Source organism: Cricetulus griseus, chromosome 9, assembly GCF_003668045.3.
Source record: "Cricetulus griseus strain 17A/GY chromosome 9, alternate assembly CriGri-PICRH-1.0, whole genome shotgun sequence".
Taxonomy (NCBI): domain Eukaryota; kingdom Metazoa; phylum Chordata; class Mammalia; order Rodentia; family Cricetidae; genus Cricetulus; species Cricetulus griseus.
In genome coordinates, this window is record NC_048602.1 from 2,844,075 (window position 1) to 2,862,943 (window position 18,869).

General features: G+C 49.0%; 1 protein-coding gene across 4 annotated transcripts in view; it reads right to left on the reverse strand.

Annotated features, from left to right (window-relative positions):
* The window catches only part of Ankrd27 (ankyrin repeat domain 27), a 51,894-nt gene that overhangs the window by 25,409 nt on the left and 7,616 nt on the right, over positions 1-18,869 (reverse strand). For 3 of the 4 annotated variants that reach the window (XM_027430294.2, XM_027430293.2, XM_027430291.2), the window contains exons 3-12: positions 11,191-11,301; positions 10,163-10,319; positions 9,243-9,397; positions 8,007-8,066; positions 7,870-7,923; positions 7,720-7,785; positions 6,614-6,690; positions 5,373-5,494; positions 3,841-3,919; positions 2,192-2,324 (exon numbers count right to left, since the gene is read on the reverse strand). In XM_027430294.2, the coding sequence (XP_027286095.1) occupies positions 2,192-2,324; positions 3,841-3,919; positions 5,373-5,494; positions 6,614-6,690; positions 7,720-7,785; positions 7,870-7,923; positions 8,007-8,066; positions 9,243-9,397; positions 10,163-10,319; positions 11,191-11,301 (1,014 nt within the window). The remainder of the gene's footprint in view (positions 1-2,191; positions 2,325-3,840; positions 3,920-5,372; positions 5,495-6,613; positions 6,691-7,719; positions 7,786-7,869; positions 7,924-8,006; positions 8,067-9,242; positions 9,398-10,162; positions 10,320-11,190; positions 11,302-18,869) is intronic. The other variant, XM_035449207.1, reaches the window with a different exon arrangement.

Consider the following 18,869-nt stretch of genomic DNA (forward strand, 5'->3'; position numbering starts at 1 on the left):
AGAGGCTCATGGGAAATGAGCAAGTACTGCTATTAGGAGCTCAGAGCCAGGCACGGTGGTGCTTGCAGTCATCTCAGCAGGAGGACTGGGATCTCAAGGTCATTCTGAGATCTAACCTCCAGAATCAATAGTTCAGGGCGTGGCTCGGAGAGCATAGCGTGCCTAAGGACCCAAGTTCCACCCCCAACGTCACCTTTCCAAAAACAGCCAACAAGGAAGCAAAGCCGGCCAGGAGCATGGGAGAAAAGAGGCAGGGAAATAAAATAAAACATTTTAAATATATAGGGCTAGGGAGACGGCTCAGTGGTTAAGAGCACTGTTGCTCTTCCAGAGGAGCTGGGTTTGGTTCCCAGCACCCACACCACGGGGCTCCCAATGCCTGTAACTCCAGTTCCAGGGGTCCAGTGTCCTCTTCTGTCTCTTTAGGACTGCACACACTTAGCATACTCACACACAGACAAAGTAGGGAAGGGGTACATTTATTTCAAGGTTCTCTGTCGTATTTGTTTTTGGAAAGCTGAAGTCTCCACTGATGAACATCCTAGGGTTGTCTGTGGCCAGCTCGAATTTCACGACACTCTGGAGAGGAAATTTCTGTGACGTCACGCTACGTGGAGCTGACAGTGAAGCCTATTCAACTGACGGATATGTAGAAGCCTCGCCTGCCATGTGGAGATAACACAGCGTCTCTCTCCCCAGGGAAATGGCATCACTGCGTTACTGTTGGCTTCACACACTCCTACTCAAACTTCATGACCTAGAAGCCAGGCTTCAGGAAAAGCCGAGCCTGTCCTTACAGACAGAGTCCCGTGTGGTGACACAAAGGACAAGAACACCACAGTTCCGGCTGAGTCCACGGGCAAGCAAGGTAAAGACGAAACTCGTACCCTGACTCGTAGGCCTGACTTGCTCTGTATCCAGGGGACTGTGTGCATTGTTTTTTTTTTTTTTTCTTTTGGATACAGGGTCTTACTATATGTAGGCCAGGGTGAACTCAAACTCATTGTCCTCTTTGCTTATTTTCTTTTTTTTTTTTTTTTTTTTGGTTTTTCGAGACAGGGTTTCCCTGTGGCTTTGGAGGCTGTCCTGGAACTAGCTCTTGTAGACCAGGCTGGTCTTGAACCCACAGAGATCCACCTGCCTCTGCCTCCCGAGTGCTGGGATTAAAGGTATGTGCCACCAACCTGATGTCTGCAACCAGTACTCTTAATCACCGGACTACCTCTTCAGCCCCTTACCTGTGCTGTTTGGCTACACACACACACACTCCTCTCTCTTTCAAAAATACATCCAGTAATATTGACTTTTTTTTTTTTTTTTGGTTTTTCGAGACAGGGTTTCTCTGTGGCTTTAGGGGCTGTCCTGGAACTAGCTCTTGTAGACCAAGCTGGTCTTGAACTCACAGAGATCCACCTGCCTCTGCCTCCTGGGTACTGGGATTAAAGGCGTGCGCCACCAACACCCGGCTGCTTATTTTCTTAATATTTATTTATTTTTTGCCTGTCTTCTGATACAGTGTCACACAGTACAGTCCATGCTGACATGGAACCCGCCATGTGACCAGGCCAGCCTTAAACTCACAGCAGTCAGTCCCCTGCCTCAGTACTAGGATTACAGTCGTGCACCACCATGCCTGCTCACTCTTTACCATACTGACTTCAGCTTGGAGATTTTCCGGGTACTACTGGGTTATACCATTTATCTGTCACCATGTAGTAAAACTGTCCAGCGGTGACATCTTGGCTTAAGACTCTCGTAAGGTACATAGGAACAACACCGCTCTCTCTCACCAAAGCTCGTCAACCAACCAAGGCAGCAATCATGAGGCCACCGAGTCCTCAAATTGCACGCGTCAATTATCGTTTCTTGCCTATCATCCCCCACGCAATCCAGATTTGCCGTATCTGGTTTCCTTTCCCAAGCGGGTGCTTCTTCGGATGCCGGGGTTAATGAGGCAGGATATTGACAGTATAAATCCCACTGTTAGCTCAGCAGCCTTCACAATCGATTAGGGGCTTAATGAGCAGCTTCTTGAGCAGTCTCCAGCCTCGTCACTGTTAGACTGCGAGGCTCTACCCTTGGGAGGGCACGAAGGAACTCCCGTCCATCCCCTCAACCCCAACTCTCTGTAACGCTCTCAATGGCTCCCCGATGGCCACAGGGGACGGGCGGGTTAGCAGGGAGACCTTACAGGCGGCTTCGCAGACAGGCTTCCTTGCCGGATGTACTCGATCGCAGCCTCAACTGAGGTCAGGCAGTATCCCAGCTCATCTTTGGCCGAGCTGCTAAACCTGAAGTTTTTGATGTAACTCAGATTTGCCATCCTGACCAAGAAAAAAAAGCGGGTTAGCCTTTCCTAATTAACACTTAAAAAAAAAAAAAACCGGTATTGCCGGGAGGTGGTGGCGCACGCCTTTCATCCCAGCACCCGGGAGGCAGAGGCAGGCGGATCTCTGTGAGTTCGAGACCAGCCTGGTCTACAAGAGCGAGTTCCAGGACAGGCTCCAAAGCCACAGAGAAACCCTGTCTCGAAAAACCAAAAAAAAAAAAAAAAAAACATTATTGACTTGGATGATTAATGATTTCCATCAAATCCATTCACTGTGGTAGGGGTGGGGGAGTAATATCTGATAGCCCCTCAATCCCACTGCAGATATGTGTACAATTAGGACAAAAGAAAAAAAAAAAGACCTACTTGAAAGGCTGGCTGTTCAGAAGCTGACTTGGTGGTTTGAATGAGAATGACTCCCACAGACTCACATGTTTGAATGCCTGGGCTCTAGTTAATGGAACTGTTTGGGAAGGATTAGGAGGCGTGGCCTTGCTGGATTAGGTGAGTCTCTTTGGCGGTGTGACACTAGGGGTGGGCTTTGAGGTTTCAAAAGCCCAAACCAGGCCAAGCTCACTCACTCATAGATGCTTGCTCTCTCTCTCTCTCTCTCTCTCTCTCTCTCTCTCTTCCTCTTTCCCTCCCTCTCCTCTCCCTCTCCCCTTCTCTCTCTCCCTCCCTCCCTCCGTCCCTCTGCCTGAAGCCCACAGATCACATGAGCTCTCAGCTACTGCTCCAGCGGCCTGCCTGTCACCCGTGGTCCTCACCATGATAATAACGGACTAACCTCTGAAACTTGTAAGTCAGCCCCCATTAAATGCTTCCTTTTATAAATTGCCTTGGCCACAATGTCTCTTCACAGCAACACAACAGTGACTCAGACAGCTGATTGGATTGGGGGTTGTGTAGAATAGTTTTCACTGTGTAGCACTGGCTGTGCTGGAATTTGCTACACAGACGAGACTGGCCTCAAACTCGCAGAGACCACCTGCCTCTGCCTCCTGAGTGCTGGGATTAAAGGGGAGCACCTTCATACCTAGGTAAAAATCTAATGGCTGTAAAGTGAATTGTGGTTTCCTGCGGGAGAAAGAGCTAGTGTATTTTTGCTTCCTTCTCACATATGTCACAAGGTGAAACAGAAGCTCTCCAGGCCTCAGTTTCCCCATCTATCCATCGAAGGGGAGCCACCCCTGAAGGATGGAGGGGAGGGACAGCACTCTCCCTCAAGAGAGACATCATTAAAGGCTTGGAGTCAGCCCCCAAATACAGAACACACAGAGCAGCCAGATTTTTAAGTATTTTATGCTAGGGAGAGTAGCTCACTCCTGCAATCCCAGAACTCAGAGGTCAAGGCAGGAAGATCCAGAGTTGGAGGCCAGCATGGACTACCTACCCCTACCCACCCCTACCCTTCATCTCCCCACCCCCCACCTCCCTTCATCTCCCCACCCCCCACCTCTCCTCTCAAAGGAACTTGAGGAAACAGCATTTTAACAACAACAAAATGTTACCAGTTGGGGATCTCTGTTTTCACGAGCAGATACAACAGGACAGAGAGAAGGTCGTCAGCACACATGGTCTCCAAATTCACTGCATGGGGAAAGAACGGCCACAGCCACCATGAGACACACACAGAAGGACCCAGGCATAAACTCTCCTCCGCCAACCCCGACGCAAAGCCACACTCCAGTAAGACCACACGCCAGGCAGAAAACACTGCCGCTTCCTTGACAGTGTCCTGAACAAATGTCAGGCTAAGGGGAGAAGAGAACGGTGCAGTTGGCACAGGCCTTTCATCCCAGTTTTGGGGAGTCTAAGTCAAGAGGATCCCGAGTTCAAGGCCAGTCTGAGCTAAATAGTGAGTTCCAGGCCAGCCAGGGCTACACAGTGAGAACCTGTCTTAAAAAAACAAAAAGAAAGCTGGTGTGTGTGGGGGGGTGCACACGTTTAATCCCAGCGCTCGGGAGGTAGAGGCAGAAGGATCTCTCTGAGTTCGAGGCCAGACTGGTCTACAGTGAGTTCCAGGACAGCCAGGGCTACACAGAGTAACCCTGTCTCGAAAAAACCCAAAACTTAATTAATTAGCTAATTAATTAACTAAAAGGAAAAAGCTTCAAGAGACAGCATACGCAGAATCCCAGCAATGGGTGAGCTGAAGCTAGCTGGGGTTACATAGTGTGGCCCTGTTCCAAAACATCAACAACAAAACCTAACTAAATAAAGACGTAAAAGCCAAACGACACAAGAACAGACCACGAATGTCCTGGCCACCTCTGCCACTCAGAGTCCTTCTGAGATGCTGTTTTGGAGGCAGCCTATGAACCTATCACCACAGATGGAGGGGGGCGGCGCACTCACCCCCACCCTCTTCCTGGCAGCTGCTGGAAGCACACCGAATACTTGCTTGCTTATCCCACCCATGATGCTTTGGAACCTGTTCTTCAATATACTAAAATTGTCTCCACTTACTTTGTCTTAACTTCTCTCTTTAGCAGTGCTGCGTTGGAACTTGGGTGGAGGGGGCTCAACCAGCAAGAGCTTAACCACTGAGGAACGAACCCTGAGCCCCTATTTCATTTTTTGCTCTGGAATTTTTTATTTATTTTTTTTAATACAAAATGAGGTGAGAGCCTCGAGTTGGTGGCGCACGCCTTTAATCCCAGCACTTGGGAGGCAGAGACGGGCGGATCTCTGTGAGTTCGAGGCCAGCCTGGTCTCCAGAGCGAGTGCCAGGACAGGCTCCAAAGCTACACAGAGAAACCCTGTCTCGAAAAACCAAAAAAAAAAAAAAAAAAGAGGTGAGAGAGCCTAACGCCTAACAGACAGCTGAACCTCCAAACGCCCACCGAGCCTAGTGGAATTGAAGCATCTGCTTTCTGTCTCTGGATTTGCTAAGCTAATCCTGCCTGACCTGCTCTCCAGGGCACTCCCCATGCAACTCTGGTCCCTTTTGCGGTGTTCCTCCTACATGGACTTTTATATCTGCCCACAAGCATCTGCTGCCTCGTCCCCCCCCCCCCCGGGGCCCCTTCCCAGCACCAACCTCTCTGGCTGGGAGACTGTGCCATGAGCTGGACCACCTTCCGCAGGCACAGCAGCTTCTGCTGTGGGGATGTACACTTGTTCAGCTGCCCCAGCTCTCTCTTTGCTCGAGGGATGTTGAAGCTGTGATTTGGAAAACGGAAACTTCAGGCTATGGCAGAAGTTCTTGTCCCGGTCGTATGCCTGCCTGCTTAGACATTTCTTACAACCTCGAGGAATGAGCAACCAAAACAGACCGAGAAGTACTTTGACCCAGGTCGGTGGCGTTCTACACACGCACTCGGATGACAGGGCTTCACTGGAAATTTGGAAAAGTAAAAATCCAGAAGCATGGCACTTGGGAGGCCGAAGCAGGAAGATGCTAGCCTGGGCTACAAAGTGAGTTCAAGGGTTCCTGGGCTATACAAGGAGCTGCTATCTCAAAAAGTAAATGCTGGAGATGGCTCAGTGGTTAAGAGCATTTAATGCTCTTGCAGTAGAGTTTGATCTGCAGCACCCACAGTGGGCCCTGCAGCCCTGTGACTCCCAGCTCCAGGCAGATCCAACTCCTCTGGCCAGGGAGGGCACCTGCACTCATATACACATACCTACACAGAAGGACATATATGCACATAATTCAAACAATAAAATTTTAAGACGGTATGGGGCTGGAGAGTTGGCTCAGAGGCTAAGAGCATCGGCTGCTCTTGCAGAGGACCCAGATTTAATTCCCAGCACCCACATGGTGGCTCATTGCCAGCTGTAACTCTAATGTCTTCTCCTGGCCCTCAAGGGCACTGCACACATGCAGGCCAAACACTCATACACATTAAAATAAAATTAGCCAGGTGTTGGTGGCGCACACCTTTAATCCCAGCACTCAGGAGGCAGAGGGATCTCTGTGAGTTCAAGACCAGCCTGGTCTACAGAGCAAGTTCCAGGACAGGCTCCAAAACAATACAGAGAAATCCTGTCTCAAAAAACCAAAATAAATAAATAAATAAAATTAAAAGTGAAGGAAAAATTTTTAATGCAAACAAAAATAATAACTTTGAGAAATTTAATAAGAGCTAAATATGAAGCTAAATTTAATAAGAGCTAAATTTAATAAGAGCAAGAAGAGGCTTACATATCAATACTTCAGATATTTTTAACCCAATAAAGCTTAACTGGATAGTAAGAGCCCCCAAAGCTTGGATTTTTCAGACTGGCAGGTGAGGGCAGCCCAGCATGTTGGACTTCTGAAGCAGTGGGAATTCTTACCTGAACTCGGGCTTTACACCAATGTCTTTCTGCTGAAGATCTTGAAGGCTTCTTGTGATTTTGTTAAAGGCGGCATCCTAGCAACAGATTTGAGTAAAGCTTCAATTAAGATTTTTGGAGAGGGGATTGGAGAGATGGCTCAGCAGTTAAGAGCACTGACTGCTCTTCCAGAGGTCCTGAGTTCAATTCCCGGCAACCACATGGTGGCTCACAACCACCTTGAATGAAATCTGGTGCCCTCTGCTGGCATGCAGGCAGAAGACTGTATACATAATAAATAAATAAAATCTTTAAAAAAAAAAAAAAAAAGATTTTTGGAGAGAGGCAGTGATGGTGAACTACTTTAATCCTAGCACTTGGGACGCAGAGGTGGGCAGGTGAATTCGAGCCCAGCCTGGTCTACAGAGTGAGTTCTAGGATAGCCAAGGGTACACAGAGAAACCCTGTCTCAAAGAAACAAACCAAAACAAACCAAAACAAACAAACAAAAAAAACCCACAAACCGATTTTTGTTTGTTTGTTTTGAGACAAGGTCTCTGTACATAGCCCAGGCTGTCCTGGAACTCGACATGTAGATCAGGCAGGCCTTAAGCTCACAGAAATCTACCTCCTTCTGCCTCCCGAGTGCTAGGATTAAAGGCATTAAGATTTATTTTTAATTGTATGCGTGTGCCCTGTGTCTGTGCATATGACTGCGGGCGCCCACAGAGGCCAGAAGGTGCTGGATCTCCCACACCTGGAGTTACCAGAGATTGTGGGCACCCTTCATGGGGGCTGGGAACCAAACTCACGTCCTCGGCAAAAGCAGTGTGCACCCTTTTAGTTAATTAATTAATTAATGTTTTTAGTTTATGTATACTGGTGTCTTGTCTGTGTGAGGGTTTTGGATCCCCTGGAACTGGAATTAAAGACAGTTTTGAGTTGTCATGTAGGTGCTGGGAATTGAACCCTGGTCCTCTGGAAGAGTAGCCAATGCTCTTGACCATTGAGTCATCTCTCCAGCCCTCAGTGTGCACTGTTAACTGCTGAGCCATCTCTCCAGACCCAAAGCTTCCAATTTCTCAGGGTAAGGCTCTCATCCTGGAGAGCAAAGATTGCAAACTTACCTCATTTGCCTCCATGGTCCCCACGTATTTAAAGATCAGGTCATAAATATCGTGATGGACATACATCTGTGGAACCAACAGACCCCAGGCGTGGGGTGAGTGTCAGGTGACAGCCAGTCTCCCGGCCACCGCCCTCGGCTCTCTCCTTACCTCTACTGCCTGCTTCATAAGGTTCATCTGGGCCTCCTGCTTCGCAAGAACCTTCTAGAATTCAAGAGAAATGCTGGTTGAGAGTTTGGATCTGCACTCGTGCAAACTGCTGTTGTTTTGTGTAGCTATCTGCTTACCAGGTGAGAGTCTCTCAGAAGCTGCTGGAGGCATTTGGTGTAGAGAGCGTTTACGGAGTCCTGCACAACACAGAACAGAGAGAGGAGACCCCTCTTACCACAAAAGCCTGAGTGAGTAACACATCCAAGGGTGACGGGGTCTAGGCCACAGGCACGCTTTACCAAATCATCTTTTTAAGTTGATGTTCAGCTCTTTAGAATTACATTTATAGACTCCGGATGTGTCTGTAGTGGGGGGGCGGGGCATATATGATACGGCATGGCGGGCTTTGGAGGGCGACTTTCAGGAGTCAGCTCCCTCCTTCCACCACGTGGGTCCAGGGAATCCAACACACACTGTCAGGCTTGGTGGCAAATGCCTTTAACCTTGTCTGCTCTCAACTTTTTAATATGTTTGCATGCTTGTATATTTGTGTGTGTGTGTGCATACTACAGCACCCATGAGTGCAGAGGGCAGAGGGCAGAGGGCAGAGGGCAGCCCGGGGTGTCAGTCCTCATTCAGCCTCTTGCTGTTTGCCACTGTGCTGAGTACTTGGAGCTAGCTGGCTCACACACTTCTGGAGGATTCTCCAGCCTCGTCCTCGCCTTCTCTCCTAAATATACTGAGATTACAGACACATGCCACTGTGTCCAGCTTGGATGTGGGCTCGAGAGATCTGAACCCAGGCAGTCTGTCTTGCACAGTGAGCATTGTCTACCCACTGAAGCCTTTCTTTTAAAAAAGATTTATGGGAAAAAAGTTCTCCCTGAGGTTAACATAGCTGGCAACTAAGTTTCGTTTCTTTTTTCTTTTTTTGTTATTGTTTTGTTTTTTTGTTTTTTAACAGGGTTTCTCTGTGTTACAGCCCTGGCTGTCTTAGAACTAGCTCTTGTAGACCAGGCTGGCTTCAAACTCACAGAGATCTGCCTGGCTCTGCCTGACTTCCTGAGGGTCTTACGCTACTTGTATAGCAGAAATTTTTTTTTTTTTTTTTTTTTTTTTTTTTTTTTTTTTTTTTTTTTTTTTTGCTGCAAACTGCATGAGGCTTTATTGTTTTTTAACGAGCTAATCTTATGCTAGCTCGGGTCTTCTGTCCACCCACCATGGCAGATGGCTACAAAAAGACCAGTAGAAAACATTTTTAACAAAACTTCTAGCTGTGGAACGGTACCCAGTGGGATTCTAGAGCAGACAGAGTGATCAATGGCTCTGGAGTGACATCTGACAGCCAGGCAGAACAAGACACAGCTACTAACTATGTGATGGCGGAGACTCTTCCTTTCACATTCTCGGAACGCCCGGTGGAAAGATGCGATGTTCTTATCAAATCTCTCCGAGTGTCTTCCCAAAAATTCTCTCACCTCTTCAATGGTTTTCAGGGAAAAGGGATCCGAAGGTGCTGAAGGTTCTTCTGGAAAAGACAGAGGGTCAGGCTGGCTACAGTTTCCACTGTTTCCAGACTGATAGGGGACTGGTGGGGAGGAGGGGTTACATCTTTTCCCGTGTTCCTGATGAATCTAGAGCCCCAGGTTCCAAGAAAGGATGCCCAGGGACCAGGAAAATGTCCACATTTTAAAATACTGCCCAAGAAAAGAGGTCAGTTGAAGGAGATCCCAGAGTCCAGAAAGCCACACTAGGTCTTTTCAGGGTACAAAATCACATTAATCTGTGACCCTAAGTAGGACCCACGGGGCTGAGGAGAAGCTGATTCCTGGCAATTCGAGCTCACGGTGCCTTTGGCACAGGGACTGTGCTGTTTCCCAGGGCAACTAAACAATCCATTGAAATCCAATGAGCTCTCAGTGAAACAACGGTGCAGCTAGCTAATGCCACAAAGTTAAACCCTGAGGCTGAGGCCCAGATACAAAGCCAGGGCTCCAGCTCTGCACAGCTCCAGGGACAACCCTTGTCACAAATTGATCACAGTAGTGAGGCCTCTGAGAATGCACTACCTGGAAGCCTATCACAGCCGACAGAGCAGCCTCAATCCACATCGCCTCAGCCAAGGGAAGCCTTAGGCCAAGCCCCAGAGGGGATTTTTATAGAGTTATGCTAGTCTCTAGCGGGCTCTTTGATATGTTTTGTGTGTGATATTCAAGCTTTTAACAGTTGTGTGAGGGGAAAAGAGGTCGAGTGCAGGTATTTTCTTGGGAGAAGAGGGCGGTCCCCTCAGTACCTGAAGTCTCTCTCTTCTCCAAAGGATGAGCAATGCAGAGGATGCTGAAACTCTCTTCCTTTTCATTGTAGAAAGTCTCTTCAAAGAGGATGGGCACAGATAGAAAACAAGCAAAACCAGCTCCTAGCTTAATCCTGTTTCCCTCAATGAGGACATTCTGGAACCAAGAAAACATCATTGGACCGGCCGGCGGTGGCAGCCATGGAGACCCCTTGCAGCCTCCTCCCAAAAGGTACTCAGGCAGAGTCTATGGCTCCGCCCCAGTGCGGGTCACTTGGACATGGGACTAGGAAGCAAGGAACAGATATGGCAAGAACATATGTGACAGGGATGCCAACCGCCTGAGCAGGCTAACCGATAACCTCACCCTCGCAGAGCTGCCTCAGTACCCACAAGACCCAGATGCTCAGGCCCCGGGGTCAAAGTGCAGATTAACTCCAGTGAGAAGAGTGGTTCTGGTGGCTTGGACCCCCAAGCCATGCATTAGTTGGGAGAATGGGGCCAGCTGAGTACAAATGAAATATCCACCTCTTAGACACTACCTGCTTCCATTAAAAAGCAAACAAACAAACAAACAAAAAAAATCATACACACAACTGTACATGGTGGCTCATGCCTGTAATCTTAACACTTAGGCTGAGGCAGGAGGTTTATGAGTTCCAAGCCAGCCCAGGAAATACAGCAAAACCCTGTCTCAAAAATAAATATGGGTTAAGTATGGTGGGGCACACCTTTAATCCCGCACTTGGGAAGCACAGACAGGCTGATGTCTGTGAGTTCAAGGCCAGTCTGGTCTACAGAGTGAGTTCCAGGACAGTCAAGGCTACAAAGTGAGTTTGTGTCTCGAAGGAAAAAAAAAAAAAAACCACACAACAAAAGAAATAACTCAGTGAGGTACAGACCTGAGAAAGGGTGTACCTGGGACCCCCAGCATACATGCCAACAATCTAAATGGCTGAGAAACAGAATTATCTTGCCTCTGTCTGCCCCCCCTCACATCAACTCTGAGCCACCGAAGAGATGAGTACCTTTCCATCTAAGGTCTGAAAGTGTCCTTCAGTGGGCACCAAAACGTAGGACTCGAACTGGCAAGAGGACTGAACACTGCTGGGCAAGCTTGCTCTGCAGGGCACCAGGACCTGGAAAACAAAGGAACAGCATTGCTTGGCAGAGGGCTGAGTGTGATGTCTGCACCTAGGCTGTCTCCAAGGAGGCTCACCTGGAATCTGTCATGCTGGGGACCTGCAGAGGGATGCCAGCATCACTTGGAAAATGGCCCTGGTTAAGACTGGAGTTGGAGCTTGCGATGACTGGCAGCAAACTCTCTTGCTCTCTGAGCCATCTCACTAGCCCTAACTTGTTCCTTGAACTCACAGAGATCCACCTGCCTCTGCCTCCCAGGGCCGGAATTAAAACCGTGCGCCACCAATCCCAGCTGGATTTGTTTAATTTCTAGTATGTAACAATAGACTAGAAAACAATGTCATGAACTCCACATGTCCACCTAGCTTCAAAAAATAGGAATTTAGTGGCCAGTCATGTATCATCTTTATCTATCCCTGAAGTGTGGGTATTTTGAAGAAAATCCCAGAAAATTATGTAAGGTAGAGAAGTGACTCATCCCTATATATTTTTAGGAGTGCGTTTCTGAACAACAAGGCTTCTTTTAAGACAGAGCAGGCGGGGGGCGGGGGTTGCACATGGGACAGAGAAATGGCTCAGTGGTTAACAGCACATAACAATGCTTTTCCAGAAGACCTGCGTTCAGTTCCCAGCACCCATGTCAGCAATCTCACAACCACCTGTCACTCCAGCTCCCGGGGAGCCAACGCCCTCTTCTGGCCTCCGGGGGCACTGCACACACATGCAGAAACTCACACACAGACATGCACATATATACACATAAGTTTTTTTTGTAAAGATTTTATTTATTTATTATGGATACAACATTCTGCTTCTATGTATATCACACACCAGCAGAGGGCACCAGATCTCATAACGGATGGCTGTGAGCCACCATGTGGTTGCTGGGAATTGAACTCAGGACCTCTGGAAGAGCAGCCAGTGCTCTTAACCTCTGAGCCATCTCTCCAGCCCTACACATAAGTTTTGAAAAATAAAATTAAAATAGAAAGCACAACCACAATGCGTTATTATGCACAAATGCCAATGGCTACAAATTTCCCTAACTACTGCCTAGTTTTTCATTTTCTTTTTAAAAACTATTTTTGGTGGCGGGGGGTGGGAGGAGAGGGAGAGTTTCTCTGTGTGGCCCTGGCTGTCCTGGAATTCACTCTGTAGATCAGGCTGGCCTCGAACTCACAGAGATCTGCCTGCCTCTGCCTCCCCAGTGCTGGGATTAAAGGTGTGCGTCACCACCCCCCAGCTGTCCCCAGCATTTTTAAATAAAAAATCGACATAGTGGCATATGCCTGTAATTCCGGCACTCGGTGAAGTCCAGGCAGGAGACTCATTGGTGCAAAGTCACCCTCAGTAAATTCAAGGTCGGCCTAGGATATTGTCTCAAAAAAAAAAAAAAGTCTGAAATTGTATGTATTTGTTTTTCAAGTTAGCATGTGTATTTGGATGCCGACAGGCGCCAGAGGAGGTTGTCCCAATTCCTTGAAACTGTAGTTACAGGCACTTGTGAGCCAGCTGATATGGGTGCTGGGATCCGAACTCTAGACCTCAAGACGGAGCTGCAAGTGTTCTTAACTGCTGAACTCTCTCTCCAGACCCCTCAGATCTGAGATCCTAATTATAAAATAAAGAGAGGCGTTTGGGTATCAACTTTGAAATGAGAAACAACTCCCGGGCCTCGAAAGCAACACACACTAAGCGCACACAGAAGAGGGTCCCAGCAAGGGAATGCCTAGAAGCGCTCAGTCCTTGAGGCATTTAATATCAGGACTTTGTGATGGCCACTGCTGCTGCACTGAGGAGCAGGACAAACCTTCCATCAAACAGTCCTGCTCCGGGTCTTCTTCTGGCCTCCGTGGCACCAGGAACCTCTGTGTGTTCTGAGAAGCTCGCCCGCCCGAATTAAAATTACATACTGTTTGCTTGCTGGCACACCTTGCCACGCCCAGCCCCCTCTGCACTGCTCTGCTCTGGATTCCCGTCACCAAGCATGCCAGGTGGAGTAAGTCAACATTTGTTGACTGCCCGGGGGACCCTCCCATTCCAGACATGGAAAGGGGGCCAACCTCTTCTCGTTCCAAGGGAGAGAGGGTCCTCGGCCACACAATGCCCCCACAACTAAGCTACAGACAGCCCAACCCTTGTTTGTTTGAGATAAGATCTTGCTACGTAGCCCAGGCCAGCCTGGAACTCCAGATACTCCCACCTCTGGTACCTACCTGCCTTCTGGTAATTTTTCTGACAGACAAATGGACCCATTCTCCAGGTATCACAGGAAATCTGGACAACTTTTTCTAGGTAGTTGTCATGAGCCAGTCCTCCACCTCCTAGCCAGAGTGACTCCTTCTTGCAGCAAGCTATCATTTAGCTGTGCTATGTACCAGACTGGGCAGTGTTTCCTGAGCCCAGCAGGGTCTCTGTCCATTATCACACAACTTATCCCAGGTGTGGCATTGCCAGCATGTCAGGTTGTGTGAGCCTATTGTTACTTGCACTGTTTTGAAAAGGGGGGCAGGGGCCGCATCTGAACTGACGTCTGCATTGATTCTCTCTCCTATGCTTAGAGTAATTATCAAATAGGAATCTGACAAAAAGTGGTGGGTTGTCAACTTGAGAAAATGGAGCTGTGGGGGCTGGAGAGATGGCTCAGTGGTTTAAGAGCCCCGGCTGCTCTTCCAGAGGACCCGAGTTCAGTTCCCAGCACCCACATGGCAGCTCATAACTGCCTGTAACTGCAGAGGATCTGACGCCTTCACATAGACGTACATGCAGGCAAAGCATGAATGCACATGAAATAAAAATAATAAGCCGGGCGTTGGTGGTGCACGCCTTTAATCCCAGCACTCGGGAGGCAGAGGCAGGAGGATCTCTGTGAGTTCGAGACCAGCCTGGTCTCCAGAGTGAGTGCCAGGGGAGGCTCCAAAGCTACACAGAGAAACCCTGTCTTGAAAAACCAAATAATAATAATAATAATAATAATAATAATAATAATAATAATAAAAAGAAAGTATAGCTCTCTGTGGCGACCCACTGCTATGTCAGTAATAAACTTGAATAAGTTTATTTTACTCATCCTGATGAAATGTGAGTCACTGAGGGGGAGTGTTGGTGCTGCCTCAGCTTGGGGTAGATCTTAATTATCTCTCTCTCCTACAAGGTCAGGAAACAGCAGCCCACAGACAAGAGTCCCAGGAGACAGACCTGCCCAAGCCACTCAGGAAGCCCCAGGTGCATTATTAGCATGGATAATAAGCACAGAAGCAGCTATTAGAACGGTGTGGGTGAGATTAAAAGATGAGGGCGAGAGGGAGAAGGAATTTTCGTGACACAACAAGACGGCAGAAAGCAAAGTCCTTCGGGAAGGGACACCCTGGAAGGCAGCTGGCTTGAGCAGCAGCTGGGCTGTGTGTGTGTGTGTGTGTGTGTGTGGGAAACAGTTAGGCTCCCTGCTCAGCTGCCCCGCCCATGCCACCACAGACCCGCAGGGCAGGTTTCATACCAGCTTGGCTGTTGGAGGAAGTGTCAAAGGTGGCCAGACACGATAAACATCTACTTATTATTCCATCACTTTAACTTTGTATGTTCAGGTGTTTTTCCTATGTGCACACCTGCACACTGCATGCATACGCTGGCCGCAGAGCCCAGAATAGGGCATTGGATCCTAGAACTGGAGTTACAGACAGCCGTGAGCCACCAGTGCTGGGAATCAAACCCGGGTCCTCAGTGCCCTTAACCACGGAGCCATCTCTCCAGCCCTGACGTGGTTTTTAATGGTGAGTTGGTATCTTTTTCTTAAAGTTGCACGGTTCTGGTTTGGATCTGAATTGTCTGCCACAGCTCATGTCTTGAATACTCTTTCTGCAGCTTACACAGCTATCAAGGAGTCTGCGGAGCCTTTAGGAGAAGGAGCCTGGTGACAGGAAGTGTGTCACCAAGGGTGGGTCTCTGTAGGTTCTGTTTCCACCTGGTTCCAGGCCTGCACAAGGCCTCCTGTTCCAAAATGATGTGGAGATGTCTCTGGCAAGCACTGCAGCCATCATGAACTCTACCATGCCTTCCCCAGCTCGATGGAATGTAACCTCTGAAACTGTGACCCCAAATAAACCCTTCTTCCTTGGGTCACTTCTGTATGGCTCTGTATGGGGTTTTGTCACAGCAACGCTGCACCCGTAAAGGGTTCTGATCTCCAGAGAGAAGATGCTGGGCTTGATTAATCCTTGGGCCGGTTGGCAAGTTCCCAGGACAGAAATAAGCACAAAACTGCTGATGCCATGCTGTTCTCTCAGAAGTGATGGTTGGGATGAGGAACCTTCCAGAAGCAACTGCAATATACTCAACTAAGAAACACGTTGAGCACGCTGCTCAATGGACGGCTGTGAGCTGCCTGACCATCCCACGAGCCGTGAACAACAGGGGGCCAGAGAGAGCCACCCAGCTCCAGCCCCACCCAGAGTGTGCTGGCGGAGTAGTTCACTGCACGGTTGACCTCTGCAGCGAAGCTGCCTCACCCGACAAGGCCAAGGAAGGCCAGAAACGTCTAGTTATCCAGGGTGGACCTCTAGTGGCTCCCACAGTTCTCGGGAGGGGCTGGAGTAGAGTACGGTTTCAGACGATGGGCTGAGCGTGGTGGTTGGAATTGGGTATTGGATTTGGGTTCTCACATGCTCTTGGCCACCGAGCCTTCTCTCTGGACTCTTGTTTGTCTATTTATTTGTCCACGGGGGTTTTATGAGAGAGTCTCACTACATAGTGTATGCCGGCCTCAAACTCACTATGTACCCTCAGCTTACTGCATGTGTGAATTATTGGCCTGTTTCGTCATGCTCTGCCTCTATTTTTTTTTTTAAAATAATGAACACTAACGCATCCAAAAAAATAAAAAATAAAAATAAATTAAAAAAAAAGACTCTGGGGCATTGGTAGCACACACCTTTAATCCCAGCTCTTGGGAGGCAGAGGCAGGTGGATCTCTGTGAGTTGGAGGCCAGCCTGGTCTCCAGAGCGAGTGCCAGGATAGGCTCCAAAGCTGCACAGAGAAACCCTGTCTTGAAAAAAACAAAACAAAACAAAAACCAAACAAACAAAAAAAAAACAAAACAAAGTTATTGTACGGGCTGGAGAGATGGCTCAGGGGTTAAGAGCACTGGCTGCTCTTCCAGAGGTCCTGAGTTCAATTCCCAGCACCCACATGGTGGCTCACAACCATCTGTAATGAGATCTGGTGCCCTCTTCTGGTGTACAGATATGCATGGAAGCAGAATGTTGTACACATAATAAAAAAATAAAATTAAAAAAAAAAGACTCTGGTTGATACATATGAAGAAAAATACTGAACATAAAACTCAGAATGAGCTTCAAGGACAGCAGGCTCCTGTGGGTATAAATAAGGCACACGCTAGTTCTGTTTTTCCAGAAAAGCCACCAGCACCCAGAGACTCATCTGAACCTAACCAAACTTCTCCTTTGGTTCAAATCCTCCTGTGTCTGACCCGAGCAGAACACCACAGGAGAAGCAAACACGGTGTGCGGTGATGAAGAAAACAAGAGCCAGGAGGGACTTCCCAAGCAGAGTCCAAGACAACGCCAACACGCCCAACACACTCAACTTAAAATGAAGCTTTGAAATAGAAGCCGCATAGATAGATAGCTCTGTCAGTGTGGTGTGGGGCTTAACTTCACCCTAGAACTGGTGAAAAAACCAACAAAACAGGTCTGACGGAGCAAACACACACTCCCGGAACTGAGGAGGCAGACAGCCCTGGGGCTAGGAGGCTGGCTAGCCTAGCTACTCAGGTCTCTCATAATCCAATGAGAGACCCGGAATCAAATGCAAAACAGGGTCTGAGGAATGACATCTGCAGTTGTCCTGTGACCTACACACACACACACACACACACACACACACGTGTCCTTCCTTATACACACAAATTCTCATACACACAATATACTGGGATAGAGGCATAGCTCTATGGTAGTGCACTTGTTTGGAATCCCCCAGTGAGGGGCTGGGGCGTGGCTCAGTGGTGGAGCCCCTGCCTAGAATCCCCCAGTGAGGGGCTGGGGGTGTGGCTCAGTGGTGGAGCCCCTGCCTAGAATCCCCCAGTGAGGGGCTGGGGGCGTGGCTCAGTGGTAGAGCCCCTGCCTAGAATCCCCCAGTGAGGGGCTGGGGGCGTGGCTCAGTGGTAGAGCCCCTGCCTAGAATCCCCCAGTGAGGGGCTGGGGGCGTGGCTCAGTGGTAGAGCCCCTGCCTAGAATCCCCCAGTGAGGGGCTGGGGGGTGTGGCTCAGTGGTAGAGCCCCTGCCTAGAATCCCCCAGTGAGGGGCTGGGGGGTGTGGCTCAGTGGTAAAGCACTTGCCTAACATGTACAAAATCCTGATTTTCCTCCTTGGCACTGAAAAAGAAAAAGAAGGAGCCCACTGTCCTGGTTGTTTTTTTGTCAACCCAACACAAGCTAGCGTTATCTGGAAAGAGGGAATTTCAACTGAGAAGATGCCTCCACCCTACTGGTTGAGCTCACCATACGCAGTGTCACCCTGAACTGTAGAAGGAAGCTGTTAAGTTGTCGGTGGTGGGGGCGCACACCTATAATCCCAGCACTCGGGAGGCAGAGGCAGGCGGATCTCTGTGAATTCGAGGCCAGCCTGGTCTACAGAGTGTGTTCCAGGACAGCCAAGGCTCCACAGAGAAACCCTGTCTTAAACAGACAGGGAAAAAGGAAGGAAGCCAGCTAAGTACGTCATGGAGAAGAAGCCAGCAAGCAGCATGCTCCACGGTCTCTGCTTCAGTTCCTGCCTCCAGGCTCCTGCCTTGACTTCCCTTCATGGCAGATGGGGATGCAAATCAGGACCACCACTAATGTGCAAATAGGAAATGTCCCCCTGAAGACAGGCCCCTTGGTCCCCAGCTGGTGGCCCTTTTGAGGCAGTTCTACAGCCTTAGAAGGTGGGGCCTATCTGGCCGAAGCAAGTCCCTGGTAGCGTGCCTCTGTGGGTTGAGCTGGTCCCCAGGCCTTCCCTTCCTGTTCCCTTCTCCACCCTGAGGTGAAGAACCTTCACACACTCCACCACCACAGTGTTCTGCCTCATCCCAGGCCCCTAGCCAAGGATGGACAGAAACCGCTGAGACCACTAGTCACACAAAATCTTGTCTTCCTCCATCAGCTGGTTTCTGTTAGGCAAAGCGCCTAACACAGTAAATATCATGAAAATTATCTAAACAGCAGGACATGGAATGCCTGCTCCAGGCAGCAGAGCCCCTGCCCCTGAAGGGACCAGTTCCCCATTTCGGCAGCCATGACAGTCTAACATGTGCTTGCCTGACCTTGCCTTGGTCACTAGGAGGTCAGATGCCTGCCTCGTGGCAAGGAACCAATCAGAAGTTAGCTGGTGGTGCTATGCTTTATGGCTCTGGGTGTGCTTTATGGACAAGTGCACAGCATAGTAACCACCCTGGGAGGGCCTATGGGCCATAACAACCAGTTGACCAATCAACACAGGGCAAGCCCTCCAAGCCTGGAGGCACACCAATCCTGAGCCTGTGCGTACCCCTAGACACTCCCCTTATGCT